The following is a 26999-nucleotide window of genomic DNA, read 5'->3' as shown; positions in this document are numbered from 1 at the left end:
TTTATGTAAGGACAGATGGCCATTACAGGCTGAAGGCTGACAAGAGGCAGTTCAGAGCATTGTTAACACACTTGCACAAACTCTCAGCAGTGCGGCACTGTGCAGAATGTAATTCAGACTATAGCTTTTTTATTGCTGCCTATTTTCCTTTGTCAAAAGAGCCTGCTGTGCACAGCAACAAATGGCTGCCATTACCCAGAATGTAATGGGTGTCAGACAAATCACGTAACACAAACAATCAAGAGTATGTAGGTCATATTTCAACAGAGCACAACCTTAGCAATATTTATGATTACTGCATTGAAATGTGCTCTATAATAAACAAGTACCTCTTCATCACTCACACTTATATACTTCTGCACAAGAAAACAGCAGGTGACACATACTTCCCTTCAAAAACCAGCATTTTTAATTTTTATTTTGTTTTGAAGATACCCCCACCCCACCCCACCTTACCCCACCCCGTCATCGTCTGAAAAGTATTTCAGGCACAAAATTCTGTATAAAGGGAAGTATCAGGGCAATAATAAACAGTTTTCAATAAGATGAACTGAACTTCTTAGCAGAGGCTTCACATGTTTCAAAAATGCTTTCATATTCTGCCTGAAGCAAAACTGCAAGGTGGCGGTGGAAGCTGTTTAAAACATAAGTTCATAAACAGAGCCACTTTGCATAGCCTATTTTACAAAGATCTTTCCAACCACTTCTTTCTCTCCTACCCATCCACTTGTGCTCCCCAGGTGGGATTCCCTGACGTGTATGCTGGCTAAACGTGCACAAGCTTATATGCATACAGCGTCCAACACAAAGCATAGGCTGAATTGTATCTCTCTCCCCCCAAAAATTCCATTATACTCTCACTTTCAAAACACATAAACTCTGCTCCTCATCAGATGCCTCTGGAAGATACACATATCGTCCAGATTCATGGAACAATATAATACTACAAACAACATTCTTATCACTCAATGTCCAATCATTCAGAAAGTCTGGATTATCTGAGTTTAAAAAAGTAGCTCACAGAGAATTCTACAAAACTAAAAAATGACATGTTTATGTGCTGTCAAGTTGGAACTAACTTACAGAGATCATAATAGAGTTTTCAAGATAAGTGAGGATTTAAGGAGTGATTTTACGAGTTCCCACCCCCAGTGAGTTACCCTGGCTGAGCAGGGAATAGAACCAGGTACCCTGCACCCTAGTCTGTCACTCTACCCACTACATCACACTGGGCATTCCCCCAAACTTTAAAGGTAAAGGTTTCCCTTGACAAATTGTCTAGTCGTGTATGACTCTAGGGGGGGGGTGCTCATCCCTGTTTCCAAGCTGTAGAGCCAGTGTTTGTCCATAGACAGTTTCTGTGGTCATGTGGCCAGTGCGACTAGACATCGAGCGCTCTTACCTTCCCACCGTGGTATTTATCTATTCACAATTTTTACATGCTTTCGAACTGCTAGCGCCGGGGCTACTAAAAAAATGTTCTCTGGCCCAGTTTGGAAACCTGCAGGGTTTTTTCCCTAGTCATAGGGCTGTTCTCTTTCAAGTGTAAATGTCTTGATGCTTCAAGCTAGCTAGCCATACACTGTGTGAAATTAAACATCTGTTAGGCTTAATGTGATCCTTGAGCTTGGCGTTTTTCTGCAAGTTTCATGATATGAGGTTCCAAATGGGACTATGACAATTAGAGGTCACCTCTTGCCATGATATCAATTCTGTTCCTGGATTTTGTCAAGAAAACTACCTTCTGAATCTACACTCAACCAAATACATTGAGAGAAAGGCAATAAAAAATTAGTCTTTCTCCCACAATGTTGGAAATTTATTTAGCAGATCATTCCCGATCCAAATATCTTTTTTTAAACTTACTGAACTGACGATGTGCAGTTAAATCACACTGAAGATCAATCATACTTTCTTGAATTTCTGCCTCAACTTGGATGGGTTGTACTTCAAATAGATTCAAAATCCAATCCAAGATGCTCAGGTTTAACAGGTCATTAAATCTCTCTTGCATATCCTTGTGCATCTGTTGGAGATGCTTCACATAAACAGCAAAGACATTGTCCTTCAGTGCCTGCCTCTGCGATTGTCTTCAGGTTTGAAATCGTAAAAATTTCCAATGTCCTAGACTGGCCCTATAGACTTCAAGTTTCTTGAGGAAAGAAACAATGGCATCCTTACTATCTACAAGGTTACTGGTTTTGCCCCGTAAGGTTTTGTTTAACAAATTAAGTTTCTGAAAGACATCTGCTGAATAAAACATGTCTGCCTTAGTATCAACAAGTTTTTCTCCATGCTCTTTATCAGACATGAAGGAAACTATGGTGTCCCAGAGTGCAATAAAATGTTGAAGTCAGTTTCCCTTGGAAAGCCACCTAACCTTGTGTATGCAGCACCAGCATCTGGAAGTCTCTTTGTAATGTTCTTCACATAGCTGTTGGAATAGATGATCCTGAGGGGCATGGGATTTGATGAAGTTTATGGCTTTTATGACGACTGATAGCAAAACATTGAGGCATCCTCCCAAATTCTGAGATAATAGGTGCTCCCTGTGAATGATGCAATGAATAGTAACGACAGAAGGCATGCCTCTTTTTAGATGGGCGATTAATCCTCTGTATTGACCATCCATAGAAGCCGCACCATCAGTTGCACAAGCAATTATATTCTCCATAGGAATATTGTTCTCATTTAAGTAACTTTTGACTTCTTCAAAAATAGACAGCTCCTTAGTTTTAATCCTCCTGGCAAACAACATCTCTTCCATCAGTTTGTGACTGTGGCGATCGCCCACGTCACTCATGCCATTTACATTCATGAGCTGATTTGCATGAACCTATGAGAGGGCTGGAGAAGCAGAGTCAGCAGCTACATGAGGCTTGGCGGGAGAAGGAGGAATCAGACAGGGCTGGTTAGTCAAAAAGATACTGAGATAGAAGGGGTAAATCAGAGAGATAGAGCTGGTTAGGAAAATAGGTAGAGAAGGTGCTAATGGGATTGTAAGAGAAAAGAAGTGTGTACTGAGAGGACTGTTGATGAGTTGCTTATGTATAATATGTATCTGAAGAACTTCTGTTATGATTCAGTCTGCTTCACTTCAATAAATAAGTTCTGTTTCTGTTCATAAGACAAGTATTCTGACATGCGTTATTTATATTGTGGTGGCAGCGAGAAGAAAATGCAACATGAGCCTTTGTGAGAGAAAACAAACAGGGACCACGAAGGTAAACGCCAGTTACCATTCCAGAATCTCACATAAACCATGAGAAGAGTGTTGTTATAAAGCAGTTTCATCTAATTGTCAATAGAATGTCTTGGATTGGGCTGAATTGACCAATCCCTCTTCAATGCCATGTGCCTTCTCATCGATTCTTCTGGCAACAGTGAAGTTACTCAAAGGAACTGCCTGAATTGTTTCTTTGGTACTCAAATTCATGACATCAGATATTGTTATGAACATGGAAGGCAGGATGAGCGACTCACCAATGTGAGCATTTCCAGTTTTAGCAAACAACTTACTGATTTTGTATGCTGCAACAAGACTCTTGTCTAATTTTGTTGACATTTGAGTAAGATTTTGTCAGTGTTGGCCTTCTCTTGAAATTATCTCAAAGTTTTTTTTTAAGAAATCCAAGGGTTTATCTTTCTTCTCTGGATGGCAGGTATCCAAATGTTGTTTTTCCAATTTTCTTGGCCTTGTGCTTTCATTTGAAAATGCAGTCATGCACTTCAGACACATGGGTGAAGATGTGTTTTGCAGAGATTCACCAGAATACTGCCATTTTTTTTCCACCAAGGAACTAATGGGTAGAATTATTTCTCAAATTAATTAAAAAACAGGAATTTTTTTTTAAAAAATGAACAAATACTGTATATAGTACTTGTATATGTCAAGAGATTTTGGTCTTATAGTTCATCCTAAAAAACTGGGTTGAATTATACATGAGTGTATAGCGTACTTCTGGTCACGAACTTGCTCTTAGATCAATAAACAGAATGAGGAGCCCAGCTGCTTGTCCCACCATGTTCTACTAGCTTTTTGACTCACTGCACTCACTCCCCACATACACACAAACCATTACATAGCACCCACCTGCATTTTCTGAGCTGCATCGGGCATTTTTGCAGCAACACTGGCCTGTGTAGACTGAAGGGAAGGAAGTTTGGTATGGACTGGAACGTTCCATTCTATTGCAGCAGCTTCAAGTGTGTTTGCAGCCACAGTAGCCTGGCAGGGACATGCAGGCAGGGGAGGCACAGTCTCATCAGACCCAACAAGTTAAAAAAAAACAAAGCACAAGGACACAACAAGTAAAAGGAAAAACTACCTTGCTTTTCTGCACTGCTTATTTCTTCTCCAGCACAATCAGAGAGATAAGTTGCTAACACAAATATGCACACACACACACACACACACACACACACCCCAATACAATACAGAGAAAAGTATTCACTGCATTCATCACTGGCTTCCAATAAGAACAGGAAAGATGCCTACATCCGCAATCACTGGGGAGGCAGCTGGCAGAACGGTCTCAGCAGGTTAGGCTGCAATCAGGTCTGGCTTCCAATCAAAAACAGGCAAGGTTGCCATTAAAAAGGCTTCCAATAAAAAAGAGAAAGGCTGCCTGCATCAGCAATCACTGGGGAGGTAGCAGGCAGAGTTGCCTCCATTCTGTTCTAAGAAAACTATGAAAACAGCAGGGAGTCTGCCAAGGGCCAGGCTCATGATGTTTAGGTGTTTCATTGATTCAATTACCAGGGCCCCTCCCACAAACTTTTGGGGCTCCCCTCCTTACAAATTTCAACCTGTGGCCCCTTCAAATGTGCCAGGGCCTGTTTTGAGAATGGCTGCTCTAGAACAAAGCCAGACATTTGGGTGTATCATGAAAGCTCCTTGCATGGCATAGCAATTCAATTTTCAAACTTTGGGAAGTTCCAGAAGGAAGCTGTAATGTGGCATTACCCTTTGAGATGGGTGGGGTACAAACTCTGCTGGGCATAACTAAAGCTTTGGCCATCCCAAGAGCTGTACATGAAGAGCTCTGAATAAGCAAACAGTTTTGTAGAAAGGTTAAGTACTATTACTGTAATTATAAACAGAACTTTCATTTATCCACATGTAGAAACAATTTATTTTCCGAATTTGTGAATATGAAAAGAGAGAAAATTGATCTGTGAAATATGTTAAGTAACCATATGGTCAAACAGGAGATGGCAAGAATAAACATTGACATCCTGGGTGTCAGTGAACTAAAATGGACAGGAATGGGTGAATTCGATTCAGACAATTGTCATATCTACTATTGTGGGCAAGAATCCTGTAGAAGAAAAGGAGTAGCCCTCATAGTCAACAAAAGAGACTTCTGGCATGACACTGCGATGAGACGGCAGGAGGACAGGGCTCCATCTCCTGAGCTGAATTCTGACTTGTCTGGAACCCCCCAGGGGGTTAAAACCACCCTGAAGAGGTGGTGAAACGGGGGAGAAGCCTGTTGATCACAGGGGAATGGTGGTTACCCACGTTTGATCCAGGAAACTCCGCAATCGCCCAGTGGGCGGAAACAAGCAGCTGAACTAGCATGATTGCAAGTCATCAGCAGCTGGATATGAAGAAGCGATAAAGCAGCCTAATTAATATTGTGCTACAAATGGGTGAGAAAAATCTTTAAAAACTCTATCTATCTATCTATCTATCTATCTATCTATCTATCTATCTATCTATCTATCTATCTATCTATCTATCTATCTATCTATCTATCTATCTATCTATCTATCTATCTATCTATCTATCTATCTATCTATCTATCTATCTATCTATCTATCTATTTATTTATTATTAGACTTATAACCCTGCCTCTCTAGACAACGTCTACTCGGGGCGGCTTACATGAATATAAACAGAACAATATAAACAATATAAAACCATCTAAAATACAGTTTTAACACCTATTTCTAAGCAGCATATAACCAAGATGGCATAACTCAAGCAAAAAGGATAGGGATCAGTTAATTGACTGGAGAGAAGGCCTGCCTGAAGAGCCACGTTTTTAAATGGCTTTTAAAAACACCCAGTGAGGGTGTCAATCGAATTTCAGCTGGAAGGGTGTTCCATAGCCGAGGGGCCACTGCCGAGAAAGCCCGGTTTCTTGTTTTTTCCTTCCTGGCCTCTCTCAGCGTTAGGCTCCTTAGCTGTCCCTGCTGACTGTGTCAGGTGATTCTGGTAGATCTAGGTGGAAGAAGATGATCTGCCAAATATTGAGGTCCCAAACCGTTTAGGGCTTTGTACGTAATTGTTAGCACTTTGAAATCAATGCAGAAATGGATGGGCAACCAGTGCAATGCAGCCAGAGTGGGGGAGATAGGCTGATATTTTCTCACGCCACTAAGAAGTCTGGCTGCCACATTCTGGATCACCTGAAATTTCCATAATAATCTCAAAGGCAGCCCCACGTAGAGTGTGTTACAATGGTCTAATCTCGAGATTACGAGCGCATGGACTAGAGTAGTGAGCGGCCCCCCATCAAGATATGGTCGTAGCTGGGCAATCCGCCATAGATGAAAGTAAGCGGAACGGACCACGGACACCACCTGGGTTTCCATGGTAAGCCCCGGGTCCAGATGTATCCCCAAGCTGCGGACTGTGCTCTTTGCGATAAGGATCGTCCCCCCCAAAAGAAAGGGAGTCACCCAACCCGCTAATGGAGGGACCACCCACCCTCAAAATCTCCATCTTGTCTGGGTTCAGCCTCAACCCATTCAGCTGCATCCACTGCAGTACAGTTTCCAGGCAGCGCTGAAGGGACAGAATAGCATCCACTGAAGTAGGTGAAAAGGAGAAGAAGAGCTGTGTGTCATCAGCGTACTGATGGCACGATGCCCCACACCCCCTGATGACCTCACCCAATAGCCTCATATAGATATTAAACAACATTGGAGAGATGATTGACCCCTCCGGAACCCCACAATTGGGGCCGAGACATTCTCCCCAAGCTGTACTCTCTGGGGGCTGTCCTCCAAGAAGGAGCAGAGCCAGGCAAGCACCAGGCCACTGATTCCCAACTCAGAGAGCCTCCCCAGGAGGATGCCGTGGTGACAGTATCGAAGGCAACTGAGATGTCAAGGAGGACCAACAAGGACATATTGCCCCCTATCCCTGGACAAGACAACTTCTACAGCATAAATAACGTCTCACAGCTCTCCATCATGGTTGATTGAGCCGCGGAGAAGCTAGGGAAAGGAAGAGATGGAGGGAGACACAAGGAAAATAAATTGGACATTAATTAGACACTAAATTATACTTAAAGGAAGGAAGTTCGGTATTAAAACTTAAGAATTTTTTTTCCTGAAAACACTACTGATAACAAATTTGGAAAACAAAATCTGTTTTTGCTATGTGTAACAGCTATCTAAGGCACTGGCAAAATGCCTAGAATCAATGGCCTTGAATGTTCTGTTTGGAACTCCCTTTCCCTTTGAGGACGGAACTGAACTACAGAAATTAACCCTAGAAAGCCTAATTTAGCCAAAGTGGAACTTACAAAATGTATCCTGGATGTTGAACTGGATGGGACCCTGAGCCCTTAGGTGGGGAGAATTCTCTACGTCAGAGACTGGATTCAAGCTTAATGGAACTGGATTGATTACTTTAAGCATATGGACAACTTTAATTTGGAATACATTTTTTGACAAATTGGAACATAATGGCACAACAAGGAGAATTTTGGGAGGAAATAAAATCTACCCTTCAAAAAATATTAGAAATAGTGAGATCCCACAACAAACAAAATTATTCATGGCACAGTTGAAGAAGAATTATAGTCAACAGCGGACAGGAAATAATGAACAAAGGAATGAGAGGGTGGTGTATGGTGTATGCCAACCTAAAGAAGGGCTGGAGGAAATTAATGAGGAAAACCTAGTGCAGTTGAGGAGAGTCTTAAGGGAAGATAAGAGGAGAAATAAGCAGAATCAATTAAAACTAGCCTGGAAGATCTATTGGAGATAGACCAAGTGTATAAACATCTATTGGGGGTAAATTAAATGCATAAAATGGCCTCAGAGGACACAAAAGATGGCAGAATGTTTAGAAAGATAGAAACAAAAATTGAGAAAAGACTAAGAGAAGGAATTACATAGAAAGAAAAACAGGGAAAAACAGGAAGGTGGCCCTCAATGCTGAAAAGCATGTATATACCTAACTTCTGGAATTGCAAAGGGGCATATCTTATATATTTAAAAAGAGAATTAAACTAAAATAATCAGGGTAAAGGCATAATACGGTGTTGCTATTTTTTTAAGGTAATTGAAGCTAGATATAAGGTTGGGGTAAACAAATAGTACATAATGAACATGCATTAGATATGATATTGTTATAGACAGGATAGGCAATGTGGAGATGTAAATGGCTAAACAAGTATAAGATGCTCTAGATAATATATATTATGTGTTAAGAACTTACTCAGTTATCATTGGTATAAATTACAGTTTGTCGGTTAAATTACCTCAAATTATCTGGAACTTTAATTAAGTATGTTAGTGGAGGATTTTGAAAACATTGTATACTATGAGAATATTATGATAATAGCCAATACTGCATACTAAAATACATACATGAATGGTTTGAATGATCAGAAGATGTGTGGAATTTGGGGGACAATTGGGAAGACACCAAGACGCAAGAAACAAATAATTGTAAGCAACGTATGTAACACAATGTTTGATCAGAATGAACCGAATGTAGATAGACTGAAAAATCAATAAAATGTATGTTTTTTTAAAAAAAGAGTGGGAAAAGCTGTACCGGGATACAATCTGAAAAATGATAGAATGATTTCAATACGAATCCAAGGCAGACCTTTCAACATCACAGTAATCCAAGTTTATGCACCAACAAATAATGCTGAAGAGGCTGAAATTGACCAATTCTATGAAGACTTACAACACCTTCTAGAACTAACACCAAAGAAAGATGTTCTTCTCATTCTAGGGGACTGGAATGCTAAAGTAGGGAGTCAAGAGATAAAAGGAACAACAGGGAAGTTTGGCCTTTGAGTTCAGAACGAAGCAGGGCAAAGGCTAATAGAACTTTGTCAAGAGAACAAGCTGGTCATCACAAACTCTCTTTTCCAAGAACACCAGAGACAACTGTACACATGGACATCACCAGATGGGCAATACCAAAATCAGATTGATTATGTTCTCTGCAGCCAAAGATAGAGAAGCTCTATACAGTCAGCAAAAACAAGACCTGGAGCTGATTGTGGCTCTGATCATCAGCTTCTCGTAGCAGAACTCAAACTCGAACTGAAGGAAGTAGGAAAAACCACTGGGGTGATCAGGTATAATCTAAACCAAATCCCTTATGAATACGCAGTGGAAGTGAAGAACAGATTTAAGGAACTAGATTTGGTGGACAGAGTGCCTGAAGAACATGGATAGAGGCTTGTAACATTGTACAGGAGGCAGTAACAAAAACCATCTCAAAGAAAAGGAAATGCAAGAAAGCAAAGTGGCTGTCCAACGAGGCCTTAAAATAGCAGAGAAGAGAAGAGAAACAAAATGCAGGGGAGATAGAGAAAGTTGCAGAAAACTGAATGCACACTTCCAAAGAATAGCAAGGAGAGACAAGAGGGCCTTCTTAAATGAACAGTGCAAAGATATAGAGGAAAATAATAGAAAGGGAAAAACCAGAGATCTGTTCAAGAAAACTGGAGATATTAAAGGAACATTTTGTACATAGATGGACTTGATAAAGGACAAAAACGGTAGGGACCTTACATAAACAGAAGGCATCAAGAAGAGGTGGGAGAGGAATTATACCAGAAAGATCTGGATGTCCCGGACAACCCACATAGTGCGGCTGCTGACCTTGAGTCAGACATCCTGGAAAGTGAAGTCAAGTGGGCCTTAGAAAGCATGGCTAACAACAAGGCCAGTGGAGGTGATAGCATTCAGATGGAACTATTTAAAATCTTAAAAGATCACGCTGTTAAGGTGCTACACTCAATATGCCAGCAAGTTTGGAAAAATCAGAAGTGGCTGATCAAAAGATCAGTCTACATCCCAATTACAAAGAAGGGCAGTGCCAAATAATGCTCCAACTACCATACAATTGCACTTGTTTCACATGCTAGCAAGGTTATGCTCAAAATCCTCCAAGGTAGGCTTTAGCAGTATGTGGACTGAGAACTCCCAGAAGTACAAGCTGGATTTCAAAGGGGCAGAGGAACTAGAGACCAAATTGCTGACATGTGCTGGATTATGGAGAAAGCCAGAGAGTTCCAGGAAAACATCTACTTCTGCTTCATTGACTATGCAAAAGCCTTTGACTGTGTGGACCACAACAAACTATGGCAAGTTCTTAAAGAAATGGGAGTGCCTGACCATCTTATCTATCTCCTGAGAAGTCTTTATGTGTGACAGGAAGCAACAGGTAGAACTAGATATGGAACAACTGATTGGTTCAAAATTGGGAAAGGAGTATGACAAGGCTGTATATTGTCCCCCTGCTTATTTAACTTATATGCAGAATACATCATGTCAAATTCTGGACTGGTTGAATCCCAACCCAGAATTAAGATTGCCGGAAGAAATATCAATAACCTCAGATATGCAGATGATACCACTCTGATGGCAGAAGGTGAGGAGGAATTAAAGATCCTCTTAATGAGGGTAAAAGAGGAGAGTGCAAAAAATGGTCTGAAGCTCAACATAAAAAAAACCAAGATCATGGCCACTGGTCCCATCACCTCCTGGCAAATTGAAGGGGAAGATATGGAGGCAGTGACAAATTTTACTTTCTTGGGCTCCATGATCACTGCAAATGGTGACAGTAGCCACGAAATTAAAAGACTCCTGATTCTTGGGAGGAAAGCGATGTCAAACCTAGGCAGCATCTTAAAAAGCAGAGACACCACCTTGCTGACAAAGGTCCACATAGTCAAAGCTGTGGTTTTTCCAGTAGTGATCTATGGAAATGAGAGCTGAAGGTCCGCATAGTCAAAGGTATGGTTTTTCCAGACTCTTTAGAGCCCCGTGGACTGCAAGAACATCAAACCTATCAATTCTGAAGGAAATCAACCATGACTGATCACTGTCCAACACATGGTTGGACAGTGTCATCGAAGCTACCAACATGAATTTGACCAAACTCCATGAGGCAGTAGAAGACAGGAGGGCCTGGCGTGCTCTGGTCCATGGGGTCATGAAGAGTTGGACATGACTTAACCACTAAACAACAACAGCAGCAAACCATTTCTCACATTTTTATTCTTCCTGATCCAAAAGTGGATCGTCAGAGCAGGTAACAAGCAATATACATATGCCAATATCTACCACACTATTAGCTTCTTAACAGACTTAACTGGATAGAAAGAATCTTCCCCGGCTCAAGTATCTTAAATCACTCCTGCAGATTACAGGTTGTGTTAATTAAGCATCGTTATAGCCTCCCAGCTACTCAATACATGCCTACATCCAGTGCGCTGAATCAAAAATTTGTCCAGGTCTTCTCTACCAACTGCACAGTATCAGTTCCCATTTGGAATTAATGTCAGCACATTTATTTTAAGAGCCTTCTTCTATATAATGCATGTTTACACTGAAGGCAATTCTGGTGTCAAACTTTAACATGCCTGATGGTTCTTTAGTGCTAATGTATGTATCTCATTTGTGAATAGATATTGGTGAGCTAAGGAGAAGCATTTGCTGGAGCTTCCTGGAGACACGCCATGAGTATCAGTGTTATATATATATATATTCTTTTACATCTTATGAGTTTGGAAATAGGATTATCAAGGGAAACATTATTTAAAGCCACTTAAGGCACTGAACACAAGATAATGGCCTGATTCAGTATAAGAATCAGCAGGGCTTCTGTACGACACAAAACAGCAGAAGCTAGGAATGAATAATAAAATTAAATAGCCATCATATAATAAAGAACAACATTTCTGTTGAACAGTCTGTTTTATCTTGTTGTCAGTACAGCAGTGGATAAATATAGACTTCTAGAAATATCTAGAAATTTACAAGATGGCATTATGTCCAGTCCTACTTTTTGCCACCCGTTGTTGCTGATATTGTTTTATCAAAAGACAGGTTTGTGGAAAGACTGCAGAAACCCTCAACATCAGGAGGAAAACACTGTGATCTATGAGATTAGGAGGAAGCTCAAGACAGCAGCATGTGTCACTGTAGTACATACATCTATATATTTTCCAGCGAATATCTGGAATCTGGTGGTAGTCAACATTCACATGTGAATATTAACAATCCCAGACAAACTTCATGTATTTTCAAACATCAGAGATCCACCAGTGATTTTACAGTTCCCTATGCCTCTTTTTGTTAACTGCATTGAGAACACTATTGCAGTGGCCTAAAAGTATAATAATCATGCAAGGAAGCAAAAGGATTCACCGAGGAAAGCTGTATTCAAAATCAGCTAAGCTACTGGTCCTGACACTAGAATGAGACAACAGGAATGTACACCACACATCTTCAGTAAATCTATTTTACTTAATTACATACTCTAGCACAGGGGTCTCCAAACTATGGCCTATGGGCCACTTCTGGCCCGCCTTGCCCTTTAATTCAGCCCATTCCCTTCAACTCATGCATGGGGGGGTGTGCATGCGGGGGCAGGTGGTGGGATTTGTGCATGTGTGTGGTGTGTGTGTGGAACGTTCCTGTTCCTTTGGCCCTCAAAAATGTTGAAAATATCTGGTGTGGTCCTCATGATCAAAAGTTTGGAAGCCCCTGCTGTAGCATACAAATTGAGAAGGTAAGAGTTCTCTGTTTTTGAACCACACTTGGGTCTATCTAATCCATCTTTCTGTTTTTATACCAGTGGCCAATAAAATACCTCTGAACATTTGAACATAAGGCAAAAACAAGATGGACCTTCTCTGTTTGCCCCTAATACCTGGTTTTAAAAATTATATGGCTTCTGAAATAGAACTTTCATTTGACTTTGAATTATTAGTATGGGGAGAAGCAATGTGCATACACATGCCAGCTCTGTACACCTCCCCAGCCCATGCTCCAATGTTAGAAATAAAGCTGCCTCCATAAATATTTATTTATATTTATTTATTTATTGGACTTATATACCGCCCCATAGCGCTACAAGCACTCTCCGGGCGGTTTACAATTTTAATAGTACCTCTAGAATAGTACCGCTAGAAGGCCAAGAATTGTAATAATTGTGGGCATCAACTTGATACTGACCTATGGTGGATTTTCTAGGTATAAAGTACTCAGAAATAGTTCTTCAGCTCCCTCCTATAGTGGTACCCTCTCACCATGCAGTTTTATCCAAGGCTACACAGACTGATCCTTCTCCAGGGAAGCACAGTGTGAAATCAAAATCCAAACCTCTTATTGTGAAACCAGGTGCTCCAACCCACTGAGAAATCTAAGCAAGTCAAAAGCCTCAGAAAAATATTCTAGGAGATGGCTAAATAGCACTCACTCTTCTGGTGTCATGTTTCAGGTGAAACTTCTTTAATGGCTTAGGACCAATGGCCCTTTCATATTCATTCATTGCCCACCTAACTATAAATAAATTCAATTCTTTAAAAAAAAAACTCTTATAGAATCATAGAAAAGTGAAGTTGGAAGGGGCCCCTTTTTCTGCAGCCCCAGCGCATTCCTATGGGGCTTGCAGTGTTTTATTTTTTATTTTATTTTGGGTTTTTTTTGGGGGGGCGGAATGGATTAATTGTGTTCCCATGCATTCTCATGGAATATCCCAGTATTCACATAATGCAACCTTTTAAAAAATCCTGATGGTTGAAAGTTAAAGAGAAAAGGAAGGAAGGAAGGAAGGAAGGAAGGAAGGAAGGAAGGAAGGAAGGAAGGAAGGAAGGAAGGAGTTTACAACAGAGAGCAACACTGATGGCTTTCAGACACAACAATGAAGATGTACATTCAAATGCTTCAGATATTCCACAAGCTTATATGTTTTTGAAAGGAGAGAAATACAGGAGAACCAATCACTCCATTACTACTTTGGACTTCTGCAACCTTCATTTGGAGAAGATCACTATCGTCAACTTAGTCACAAAAGCAATGCTCTTTGCTCTAAGCCAATAAAGGTTGTATAACCATGTTTTGTTCTCTAATTTAAAAATAAATCAATGAATCTCCTAAACATATCAGACAATATAAACCTTTTGTTGGACATGAGCCAACTGTGTATATGTTTCTGTGCCATCAAGTCAGAACAGACTTAGAGCAACCCTAGTAGGGCGTTCAAGGTAAGTCAGATGTTAAAGGAGTGCTTTTACTCATTTCACTCCCCAGTTAGTTTCCATGGCCAAGTTGGGATTCAAACCCTGTTCTCCAGAGTCCTACGTACTAATTACTTGCAACTAATAAATAAATGAAATAACTACAGTAGAAAGCATAACTCTTAAGGCAGCTTCAGACTTCTACCTGTGTTGCTTCTGATTGCTTATTCATGAATACAAGTCATGACTTGATGAGAAAGTCATCAAGGAATGAATATTACATGGAGACTCTTCCTGAGAATCCATGGAAGGGACAGGGCAGTGGGTTGCAGAGACGTTTAGTGAAAGAACACATTTAGTGCCAGAATTCATTCCAAATAAATTGTTTCATTCCTTTTTACTTCCCAGACATTATGTTATGCTATGCAACACTGGAATCATAATTTCAAAGGAAACCTCATCTTAGGAACCATGTGGGGAAAAACTGCTGTTAAACTACATGAAAATTAATATCTTAAGAGACCACAGCAACCTATCACAATGCATTTCATAATGTCAAACTAGCAGTAAAAATACCCACAAGATACAGGTATATTTATATATCTAACATTTCACTTCTCACCTGCAGTTCCAGAGAGTTCCACACTTAAAGTTTGTTCAATAGTCTTGTTCTCAAATGGGGAACCCTTGGGATCACTGGAAGACAGGGCACATTTATAAAAACAAGCTGAAATGGAGTTGCTGTAGCCAAAATGTGTTTAAAAACCCCTCCCTGTTGTAAATATTTACAGTTCTTGATACTTACTTTGGTGACTCAGGCGTCAAAGGAAGCGATAAACTCATTGGTTTGGCTGAAAGGACATTGGAGGGGAGAGAGAGAGAGAGAAAAAGGAAAACCAAGTATGAAATAGGATGAAAGAAAGAACTAGAGTTTTTGTTTGTACCTTTTTTTTATTTTAGCAAGACTTAACGGGATGAGCCCATGACTCTTCCTTGCCTTTTCAAAAAAAAAGACACTGCATCACCAACACTCCATTTTACTAGCCCAACTCCACAAAATGTGCTGCTGGCGTGCGCACACAACACTGGAATGTTTTTATATGCAATGAATTAAAGATGGGGATATTCATATTCATTTGCGAATATGAATATCCCTGTGCAGCTCAACCTAATGAGGGTCAGGCTGCCGGGACTGGACTGTCCACTTACATGTCCTGCTGCGGCACCAGTCCCACTCGTCCTGCTAAGAGCACCCGGAGCTCCACTCTCTTCCCGCTCGGCTGGCCACTCCGCAACCATGCAGGGAGACTCATCCTCCTGCCCCAATGCCTGGAGTAGCCAGGTGAGCAGGAAGAGAGTGGAATTCTGGGCGCCAATGGCAAGATGAGAGTGACCTGGGCCACAGCAGAACATGCGAGTAGACGGCCCGGTCCCGGTGACCAGACCCTCATTAGGTCCAGCTGTGCAGGGAAACTCTTATTCATACACAAATATGAATATCCCCATCTCTACATAGAGTAAATATTACATGCTACAGTGGAGGAAAGGAATAAATAATTTGACAGTATTTCAGCAGCAGCCATGCCTACTGCATTGGGCAGGATTTAAAGCTGCTAGCAGAACTGTGAAATCCAGTAGAACCAGGACAGGGTGAATGCCCCTTCTCATTGCTAGGGTACCCTGCATTACTACAACTAGGTGTACAGGGCTGGAAATCCCTCTGGAAGCATTTTTATATGGTGCAGAAGGATGCAGTGGGTATACAAAAAGATGTTTTGGATCATCCACTAGAAGAACATTGGACTAAGCCCATTATGCCTCATTCTGGCATCTACCCATGTATACAGACAACACAAACAACTTCTCCTGAACCATTCACTGCAGACTGATTTACATCAGCTGCCCAGTCTTTGTAAAACAAATCAGAAGAAGTCAGAAAACTACGAAAAATGCAAAAAATGATACTGGGAAATGTGCTTCTTTCACATTTAATTCAGGCTACAGTTCATGTTTCACTTGGCTGTGACAGCAACAGTATAAGTACAAAGCAACAGAATTCTATGAATATTCAGTTGATTTTACTTGTACATGTACAGCTTTATATACAGTTCCAGGGAAATAGGTTGTTTCTGTGAGGCCAAGACCCAACCAAATGTGATAGAAGTGCTTGCAAATTGTTCCACAAACAGAGAAGAACATTGTAGATTTGACAATTCCAAGCTGAAATTTTGATATGTGGCTTTACCTGTCAAAGTGTAGCTTTTGGAGAAAAGGAGGGCAAGTTGTTTTATTGCTTGCTTGATTAACATCTACACAACTTTTTAAAATCTTTCTGTTTTTTAAAGGACACTCTTTCAGAGTCAGGGAAAGAGAAATAGCAATGAAGCTAAAATAGTGATCATAGAACAATAGAAAAGTGAAGTTGGAAGGGACCTACAAGGCTATCAAGTCCAAACCCCTGCTCAATGCAGGAATACAATCAAAGCATATCTGCCAGTTAACAGTTTTTCTTGAGTGCCTCCAGTGTTGGGGCACTCACCAACCCCCGAGATAACTGGTTCCACTGTCGTACTGCTCTAACAGTTAGGACGTTTCCCCTGATATTCATCTGAAATCTGGCTTCCTTTAACTCGAACCCACTGTTGCATGTCCTGCACTCTGGGATGATCGAGAACAGATCTTGCCCCTCCTCTGTATGATAGCCTTTCAAATATTTGAAAAGTGCTATCATATCACCCCTCAGTCTTCTTTTCTCAAGGCTAAACATGCCCAGTTCTTTCAGTCTTTCCTCACAAAGCTTGGTTTCCAGCCCCCTGATCATCCTTGTCGCCCCCCTCTGAACTTGTTCCAATTTGTTAGCATCCTTCTTGAAGTGTGGTGTTCAGAACTGGACACAATACTCAAGGTGAGACCTAATCAGTGTTGAATAGAGGGGGACCAGCATCAGGATTTGGAAACTATACTTCTATTAATGCAGCCTAAAATAGTATTTGCCTTTTTTGTAGCCACATCACACTGTTGGCTCATATTTAGCTTGTGATCTATGACAATTTCAAGAACCTTCTCACTCGAAGTTTTGCTGAACCAGGTATCCCCCATCTTGTAAATGTGCAATTGTTTTCTTTTTCTGAGGTGCAGTACTTTGCACTTATCCCTGTTGAATTTCATTCCATTGCTTTCAGTCCCTCCATCCTATCAAGGTCATTTTGAATTTTTTTTCTGTCTTCTAGGGCAGTGGTTCTTAACCTTTGTTACTCAGATGCTTTTGAACTGCAACTCCCAGAAACCTCAGTCAGCACAGCTGGTGGTGAAGGCTTCTGGAAGTTGCAGTCCAAAACTCCTGAGTAATCCAAGGTTAAGAACCAGTGTTCTAGGGTATTAGCTAATCTGCCCAATTTTGCATCATCTGCAATTCTGACAAGCATTCCCTGCACTCCCTCATCCAAGTCATTAATAAAAAATATTGAAGAACACCGGGCCCAGGACTGAGCCTTGAGGTAACCCACTTGTTACCTCCTCCCAGTTAGAAAAGGAACCATTAATCATCACACAGGAAGTATGATTCTGTAGCCAATTGTGTATCCACCTGACACTTCATCTATCCAGCCCACACCTAGTTAGGTGCTTGGTGAAGCATTTCAGGATCACAGCTGCCTTCTCAGAGTGTCCATCTGCTACCTGACCCATTAGGATAGAGGTAGGGAAGTGGCCCTTCCAATGCTGTTCTCACTCCAGTCCTCCTCAGCTCTAGTTAGCTCAGCTGATGGTGAGGAATGATGGGATCAGTAGTTCAACGGTATCTAAATCATCAAAGATCCCTCACTGCCACATGAGGAGATGCTTATATATGGACATAAGATTATCTTGGTGCAGATAGTTCATTCTCCAAGATGGCAATGGGTGGGTAGATCATTGGAAAAACACTGCGGAGGATGACGACATTAATTCCTTCTTTAGTACCACAGTCCCAACCCATATCAACAAACACAGCAGCTACCAGTAAAACATTCAAAAGAGATGTGAGATATGATGTTAGACCTCCATCATCTCATTGAGCTTGGTCAATGATTTTTAAATCACTGGCATTAGAATGTGTGAAAAGCTTCTGCTGAAAATGCCATTTTATATACAATGGTCCCTTGACTTACGAATGCCCTGACCTACGAACGTTTTGAGTTACGGACAGCTCTGGATGTGAAATATTGCTTTGACTTACGAATGAAAAAAACGCGGAAGAGACGGGGAAAGCACGAAATTTGAACTTTCAGTTAACCGTTGGCCAGCAAAGAGGCTGCTTGTATGCTACCTCACTCATCCAAGCGGTTAGTGGTTAGCTAGGAAGAGAGTATTCAGTCAGCCTGGTACTGCCTTGTACACTATTGCCTGGTACTGTACTGTACGGACTCTACTTTATTTTTTAATTTTTAATTTTTGGATTTTTGTAGCTTTCTTTTTTAAAACAAAGAGACTGCCTGTTCTGGGTGAGTACACTATACTTACTGTACATGCAGGGGTTTTGCAGCATGGGGGGGAATTTTTGCAAGGGTCTGTGCTGGCTGATGGAGGTCTAAATGCATTTTACTTGTCTGCATTTAAAATCAGAAATGGTGTTCCAAAGATTTATTGGGCTGCTGCGGGTCTAAAATGAAGCTTAGACTAAAGTCTCTCCCCCCCCCCCCCCGTCTCTCTATGCTCTCTTTTTGTGATGAGGAGTTCTGTGCTGGAAGAATGCTTGCTGGTTGTTGGTGCAAGGAGGTTTTAAAATGCAGCTTAGACTCAGGTTTCTACCCCACCTCTATGCTCTTTTTTTGGTGATGAGGCGGTCTGTGCTGGAATAATGGTTGCTGGATTCTGTGCCTTTTAGGGTTTATGTACTGTGGTGTCTTGAACCATAGTCATGGCTCCAAAGAAAGAACAGAGCAAAGGCAAAAAATAAAAATCATCTGCATTGAAATGAAAAAGGAAATCATCAAAAAGCATGAGCAGGGCATGCGTGTGACAGAACAGGCTGCGGAATACAAGATGGCAAAGTCAACCATTGGCACCATATTAAAGAAGAAAGATGTCTTGAAAGACATTAATGTGGCAAAAGGAGTCACAATCCTAACAAAGAAGATAAGATGGAAGAAGTGGAAAAAATTTTACTGGTCTGGATCAATGAGAAACAGCTAAAAGGGGAAAGCATCAGTGAAGCCATGATTTGTGGAAAAGTGAGGAAGCTGCACAGTGATTTAATGGAAAGAAACCCCTCCGGAAGTGCAGTGTAAGAAGAATTCAGAGCCAGCAGGGGGTGGTTTCAAAATTTCCAAAAGACAAGTGGCATCCACAGCATTACACGATATGGGGAGTCTGCAAGTTCTGACCATGATGCTGCAGAAGCCTTCAAGTTGGACTCTGCCAAATTCATCAAGGAAGAAGGCTACCTCCCCCAGCAAGTCTTCAACTGCGATAAGACAGAGTTGTTCTGGAAGAAGATGCCCATGAGAACCTACATCACTCAGGAGAAAGAGAAAATGCTGGGCCACAAACCCATGTAGGACAGAATGACCTCTTGTTCTGTGCCAACGCCACCGGCGATCTGAAGATCAAGCCTCTGCTGGTGTACCACTCCCAGACTCCTCGCCCATTCCAGCGAGAGACAGTTAACAAGGCCACAATGCCTGTCCTGTGGAGGGTCAACTCAAGAGCTTGGATGACAAGGCAGCTGTTGCTGGAATGGCTCTACGAGGTCTTTGCACCCACTGTGAATAAATATCTTTGGGACAACCAGCTTCCTGAGAGGTGCCTTCTGCTGATGGACAATTTATTTATTTATCAGTTTATCAATTTAAATTTAAATTAAACAACTGGAAAAATAAACAACCACATGGACAAAACCTGAGAAATATTGATAGAAAGCATGATTGTAACTCAACATGAAAATGGCTAAAACTGGGGAGCCTTAAGAAAGAAATTGAAGGCTTGATTTTTGCTACACAAGAACAAGCACTTCTAACCAACGTGATGAAAGCTAGGATCCAAGGAATTACTGCTAACAGTAAATGTTGAATCTGCGAAGAAAAAGATTAAACTCTATCCCACCCCATCTGTGAATGTCCAAAGACTGCACAAGCAGATTAAAAAATTAGACATAGAGTGGCAAAATTAGTGCACTGGTCATTATGCAAATAATATAATTTGCCAGTCTCCAAAGAACCCTGAGAACATCAGGTAGAGAAGGTGTCAGAAAATAAGGAAGTCAAGATCTTGTGGGATTTCCAGATCCAAACTGATAGACATCTCGAACATAACAAACCAGACATAGTAGTAACAGAAGGAAGAAATGTCTGGATCATTGACCTTGCCACTCCAGAGGATGCCAGAGTTGAAAATATGATTGAATGAATTTATTTATTATGGTCGGGTGACCAGCTCATAAAACATATTTATGGTTAAAATATACAAAATGCAGTTTAAAATGTAAAATCAGTTCATAAAACATATTATATGGTTAAAATATAAATATTAGCTCCCTTTGGTTTGGGCCACAACATTTCTCTACGCTTGACAGTAAATCACCTTCATGTTAAAACCAGTCGACTTGTGAACCCAGGAGACTACAAGGGAGCACTGTGCCATTGCTGCTGCACAAAGTTTTGCTGCAGAGCATGTAATAAGGGAGTCTTGATCGAAAAGAAGTAGCTTGATGTAAAATTCATCTGGTCTCCCAGGATATCTGAGAATGATTGGGCTCAAGAGGTTGGTGCATAGACCTCTACTAGAAAGACAGTATAGTAAGATATGACCTACAGTTTCCACTTGGTCATCATTACATGGACACAGGCAATCTGAAATAGGTATATGTTGAAATCTTCCTTCCATGAGTTTAGAGGGTAAAACATTAAGTCTCACTAATGTGAAGGCTCTTCTGGTCTTTGTTGACATTGTGCTTGTCAGATATGAAAATATTGTAAAGGCATTATTAGTAACAACACTGTATTTGCCCAACTGCCTCATATGCTCTTCAAGTTCTATGTCCCAGGTTCTTTATTTGAGTGCTGCTTTAGCACCGACATGCCCCATCACCAAAAGAACATTGGTGGAAAATCCCATTTGCCTTATTTCTTTTGTAAGTTGTAGTTTCCATTCTGTTTGAAAGGCATCAAAAAGTGACATCTGTGCCAAGCCTTCTGAAGAGAAGCTTTAGCCAGTAATTAAACATATGGACTTTGGTGCATGCTCTTATGGCGATTAGGCCAGCCTCTAAATGAAGGGCTACATTAGGTGTACAGAGGGGTACAGTCAGAATAGATCTCAAAAATTTAGTTTGAAATACCTCCAGAGGATGTAGGTCAGATAAAGGAAACAACTGGCACCCATAGAGCATTTGAGCAACAACTTTAGCCTTGAAAACCTGAACGGCTGAAGGGATATGGTGACCTCCTTTGGTGTGAAAAAAATCTTGTTAATGCCGCTGCACTTTTATGAGCATTCAGAGCTGCATGCTTTATGTGGGGGGCCCAGGAACCTGAGGCATGAAAGATTATGCCCAAGTATTTATAGCTATAAACCTGTTCTATTGAATGACCATTGACAGCCCAATTGTGCTTTACTCTTCTTCTACTAACCACGAGAACTTTGGTCTTCTGGTAATTAATTACTAACTGCTCTCGATTACAGTAGGAAGAAAGCCCCCTCAAGAGTTTTCTCAGTCCCACACATGTTAATGAGAGTAGGACTGCATCGTCTACATAAAGCAGCATTGACACATGACGTGAGTGCAGTTTGGGGGGGGGGGATGAACTTCAGGCTTAGCTAAATCTTCAACTATGTTATTAATATAGAAGTTAAACAAGGTGGGAGCCAGTATACAACCCTGTTTGACCCAACTGAAAATGGGGATTGGATTGGATAGAACTCCAGCTGAATTACAGAGGACTCTCAGGTGGGTATTTTCATACAGTCGTCTCATTATCAGAAGCAGTCGTCTGTCTATGTTTGTAGATTCAAATTTGGCCCAAAGTTTATTTCTTGGGATAAGATCAAAGGCGGACTTAAAATCAATAAAGGCTGCATACAGAGTGCCTCCTTTAGGGGAGGAGTATTTGTGAGCTAGGTGTTGTAGGATGAAGCCCTGATCCAAGGTAGACTTCCCTGGCCTAAATCTTGCCTGCACATCAGTCAATATATTTTCTACTTGAAGCCAGTCCGAAAGCCTCCCCAGTAGATGGCCATGCCACCTTTTAACCTGCCACCTTTTCTGCTTTAAGGGTGTGAGTTGCAAAACCATCTAATATTAGTTTCCTTTGGGACCATGTCTCTTGTAGTAATAAAATGTCAAAATTAGAGACAAACTCTATAAAGGCAGTATCCCCAACCGTGGCTTGCCACCCTGCAATATTCCAAGACAGTATTTTTACAATAGATTTCCTGTATTGAATTATTCCAAGTTCATGCGTTAAGTGCTGTGGAGTCTCCTTATCTATACCACACAATGGAGTTGACTCCTGACTGAACACTACGTTATGCGCTACCTGATTGTATAATCCCACTTCATCTTTACCACTTATATTTGAAAATAAAGAATAGGGAAAACTAACAAAGTACAGTGGTGCCTCGACTTACGAACATCTTGACTTGCGACCAATTTGAGTTACGACCAGCTGTGGCTGCAAAATTTTGCTTTGACTTGCGACCAGAGCTTTGAGAAAAACGGCGGGGGAAAGGTGGGAAATTTGAACTGCTAACCGTTGGTTGGGGAAGACGCTGCTTCTCTGTAGCTCTTTCGCCCCAGCGACTAGAGAGTGTGCATTCGGAGGAGGCTTCGGACTGCCTGGTAAACTACTGCTCTTTGCTTTTAAAAACTGCCTGTTCTGGGTGGGTTTTGCAGTGTGGGCTTGGGCTGGGTGGTGCGGTTATGTTCCTATGCTGTGATGGGTCTTGCAGTGTGTTTTTAGTGTGTTTTTTAGAGGGGGGTTGGCTGGAACAGATTCATCGCATTTCTGATGGGTCTTGCCATGTGTTTTTTAGTCCCTGCTGGAATGGGTTTGATTGATTCTGGGGTGGGGTTATATTTTTGTGCTTTGATGGTGTAGCGTTCACCCCTTGTTATGCAAAATAAGTCATGTATTATTCATGTACTAGGTAAATGTGGTGGAGAGGCGGAGCCGAGAGAGAGAGGTTAAAAGGCAGAGCCTGAGAGGGGGAGTCAGTCAGAAGAGTCAGTCAAGAATCAGTCAGGAGTGAGTGAGTCAGAGTCAGAAGAGATAGAGAGTAGGTGCTTCATAGAGGTGAACGTCACAACTGGTGTCCAGTGGCGGGATGCAAAAGAATCCAGTCAAGCCAGAATTAAAAGTGAATTTTCTTTGAGTCAAGGGTACCTTTTAGTCAGAGGTCTGGGGTAAAGAAGTGGGTTACCTGCTAGAGCTTTAGTGGTAAAGCTTAGTGGCGGGGCTTCTGATCCCAGATCTTAGGGGTGACTAAAGATAGGGAAGGACTCTGTAGGGACAATTCCTTTTGAGGTTACCTCAGGATTTGAACAGACCCAATGGGCTAGCTTAAAATCCAAGGCTCTGAGTGTTAAGAGAGCATTTCTGGATAAAAAGCAGAAGCCAGGGTCAGAACAGATCTAAGGTGAAAGGAACATAAAAAGCAGAGGCTTGAAAACAGAATTGTTTTGTGTCTGGAGACAAGAAGGTTGTCTCAGACCACAAAACATCGTGGCTGGCGTGGTGCCAGAAAAAATGCAACCATCTTTAGGTGCCAAGCAAGAGCTACATAGTGCACCGGAAAAATATTGGGGAAAAGAAAACAGCAGTAAAGGAAGCCTGACTATCTGCAAAATAAACCAGATCTTATCAATGAAGTACATACTTATGCCACCCCAAAGAATTAAAAAGCCAGTAGTGGAGGTAATTGATCCTCAAGAGGCACAAAGTTTACCTCAGGAAGTGGAGGGAAATGGAGACCCTCTAGCTGTGGAACAGGGGGAGACTCATGAGGGTGCCTCAGGGAGAAAAGGTGATCTAAGCTCCCAAGGTTTTGAAAAATGGAAATTGGAACAGGAATTCAAGTTAAGAGCAAAGGAATTAGAAATTAGAGAAAAGGCCAGGGCTGCGGAAAAAGCTCAGGAACTACAGCTCAATGAATTAGAGATTAAGGAGAGAGAGAGAAATGGCATTTGAGTAAGGAAAAAGGACAACTAGTGATTAGGGGGAAAGCTGAGCAAGAAAACAGACTAATGGAGTTAAAACAAATGGAATTTCAAATTGAAATATAAAGATTAGAATTAGCCTCTCAAAATAACAACAATAATAACAGCATGAATGAGGGAAATCTCTCAAAGATCGATCTAAAGAAATTTCCCCAATACAGGAAAGGAGACTGCCCTGAATCTTTCCTGATTTCATTTGAGAGGGCATGCTGGGACTTTAATGTTAAGGATGATGGTTTTGAGATCCCAAATAAGTGGAGATTTAGCTGAGTTGTATTCTCAGATGCCCTTGGAGCAGGCTAGAGATTTTGAAGCATAGAGAAAAATGGTATTTTCTAGATTTGGTATCAGTGCAGAACACCTTTGTAGAAAATTTCATTCCCTGATCAAAAGGCCTAAGGAATCATATTCTCAGCTAGGGGCCAAACTGCTGCAATGTTTAGAGAAATGGATGGAACGTGAAAATGTCACTTCTCTTGAGCAGATGAAAAATGTGATTGGGTTGGAACAAATTTATTCTATTTTGCCTGGGGAATTGTGTTATTTAGTTAAGCATAAAAATCCTAAAAATCTATTAGAAGCAGGTGAAACAGCAGATTACATTAGGGAGATTCAAGAGTACAAGTTCTCTGAGATAAAATTTAACAAGCAGAACTGTGACAATAATAAGAAACTGTTTGATAGAAATTTCCCCAGCAAAACAACAGGAAAAGGCCAGGGTAGTACTTCACCTACATTAGCACAGCCTAGTTCTCAGACTCAAATGAACCCTGAGGAAAAGTTAAAGTTGAACAGATCTCCTCAGAGTGAGTGAAGAATACAGTGCTATAACTGCGGGGAGTTCAGTCACTTACAATTCAATTGTATGAAGAACAAAAATAAGAGTCAAAATGGGAAGGATGGACAGACCAAAAAGGTGTACTGTTTAAAACCAGTTGAAGCCACTGAGGGAAGCTGTAACAATGGTAGTTCTGTCTCCATGGCAACTGGCACAACAGAAAATTCTGATCTGCCACTAGGCCAGGTCATTTATGGTTTTCTAGCAAAGGCAGAAGATATTCTAGTTCATAACCCTGGTGAGAGGATTCTTATTAATGAAAAGTTTTATGTAGGAGTGGTTGATACTTGTTCTAACATAACCCTGTGTCATCCTGAGGTGATTCCTAAATAACAAATTCTCCCGAACCAGACTGTTACCATCAAGGGAGTAAGTTCTACTCCAGTGATTTTACCCATGGCTAAAGTGAAAATAAACTATAGAGACTGGATCCGAAATTGGGACGTGGCAATTTCTGATCAAATTCCTGCACCTTGTTTAATTGGGCTAGATCTCACTAAGCATGTGCAGAGTGCTTTTGAAGTAACAATCCCTGAGGGAAAAATGGATTCCTCTGAATCTATCCAGGGATGCCCCAAGTTAGAAAAGAACCATGAGGTAACCAAAATGGCTGATGAGGTTATACCTAATGATGCTTCCTGTATTGAGGAACAGATGGAAGATAGTAGTTTGAATGATTATACTACAAAAGCTAGGGAGAATCCCATTCCACTGACCCCTGAACACCCAGAGATGTCTATGACTGATAAAGACCTGGCATATAGAGAGTGTTTATATCTCATAGAGCATGTTAAGGGCCTGAGAGGAGGAGTCAGTCAGAAGAGTCAGTCAAGAGTCAGTCAAGAGTGAGTGAGTCAGAGGCAGAGGCAGAAGAGATAGGGATTAAGTTAGAGACTGGTTAAGATAAATAGATAGAGAAGGTGGTAATTTATTATATGGCAAGAAAGTATTATAGAGAGACCTGTGAATGATTTGATTGTGTACAATGAACAACTGAAGAACATCTGTGATTATTATTAACTTTGCTACACTTCAATAAATAAGTTCTCTTTGCATTTACCAGACAAGTGTTTGGACAAATGTCTTTTATATTGTGGACAGAGGTAATCCACTGGTGGTAGTGACGGAACAAAGACTGGAACCTTTGTGAGGCCACAAAAAGTAGGTGCTTCATAGAGTTGAACGTCACAGATGGGCCTAGCAGTGTGTTTTTTAGTGTGTTTTAGTGTGTGTGTGTGTTTTTGGGGGGTTCAGCCAGAACGGATTAATCATGTTCCAATGTATTCCTATGGGAAATGGTTATTTGAGTTACGACCAATTTGAGTTACAACCATCTTCTGGAATGGATTAAGTTTGTAACTCAAGGCACCACTGTACAGAGACCTGGCCATCAAAACATCTAGGTTGTGGATGAAATGCACTTCAGTGGTCCCCGTAGTCATAAGGGATTTGGGAACAGTATCAAGAAATTTTACACAGGACTGTAAGCAGTTGCAGATCTCAGAAATAACACCATCAGGGCTTTTAAAAAAAGTCAATGCTATGAAAAGCATACATACCACGTTTTTAAATTTTTAATTAATTGTGCCTAGTGTTTAACAACAAAAACAACAACAATAATAATAATAATAGCATCTTTGAGAACATCAGGTAGAGAAGGTATGAGAAAATGACCAAGTTAAGATCTTGTGGGACTACCAGATTCAAACGGCAACACTTTGAGCATAAAACA

At 41.0% G+C, this 26999-nt stretch overlaps 1 protein-coding gene across 5 annotated transcripts in view; it reads right to left on the bottom strand.

Moving 5' to 3' along the window:
* PPARGC1A (PPARG coactivator 1 alpha) overlaps positions 1–26999 on the bottom strand; it is a 913403-nt gene that overhangs the window by 22955 nt on the left and 863449 nt on the right. For all 5 annotated transcript variants that reach the window (XM_078394052.1, XM_078394051.1, XM_078394050.1 and 2 more), the window contains 2 exons: positions 15043–15088; positions 14860–14933 (listed from right to left, as the gene is read on the bottom strand). In XM_078394052.1, the coding sequence (XP_078250178.1) occupies positions 14860–14933; positions 15043–15088 (120 nt within the window). The remainder of the gene's footprint in view (positions 1–14859; positions 14934–15042; positions 15089–26999) is intronic.

Source organism: Pogona vitticeps, chromosome 5 (assembly GCF_051106095.1).
Source record: "Pogona vitticeps strain Pit_001003342236 chromosome 5, PviZW2.1, whole genome shotgun sequence".
NCBI lineage: Eukaryota > Metazoa > Chordata > Lepidosauria > Squamata > Agamidae > Pogona > Pogona vitticeps.
This window is presented reverse-complemented; position numbering and strand designations above follow the sequence as displayed.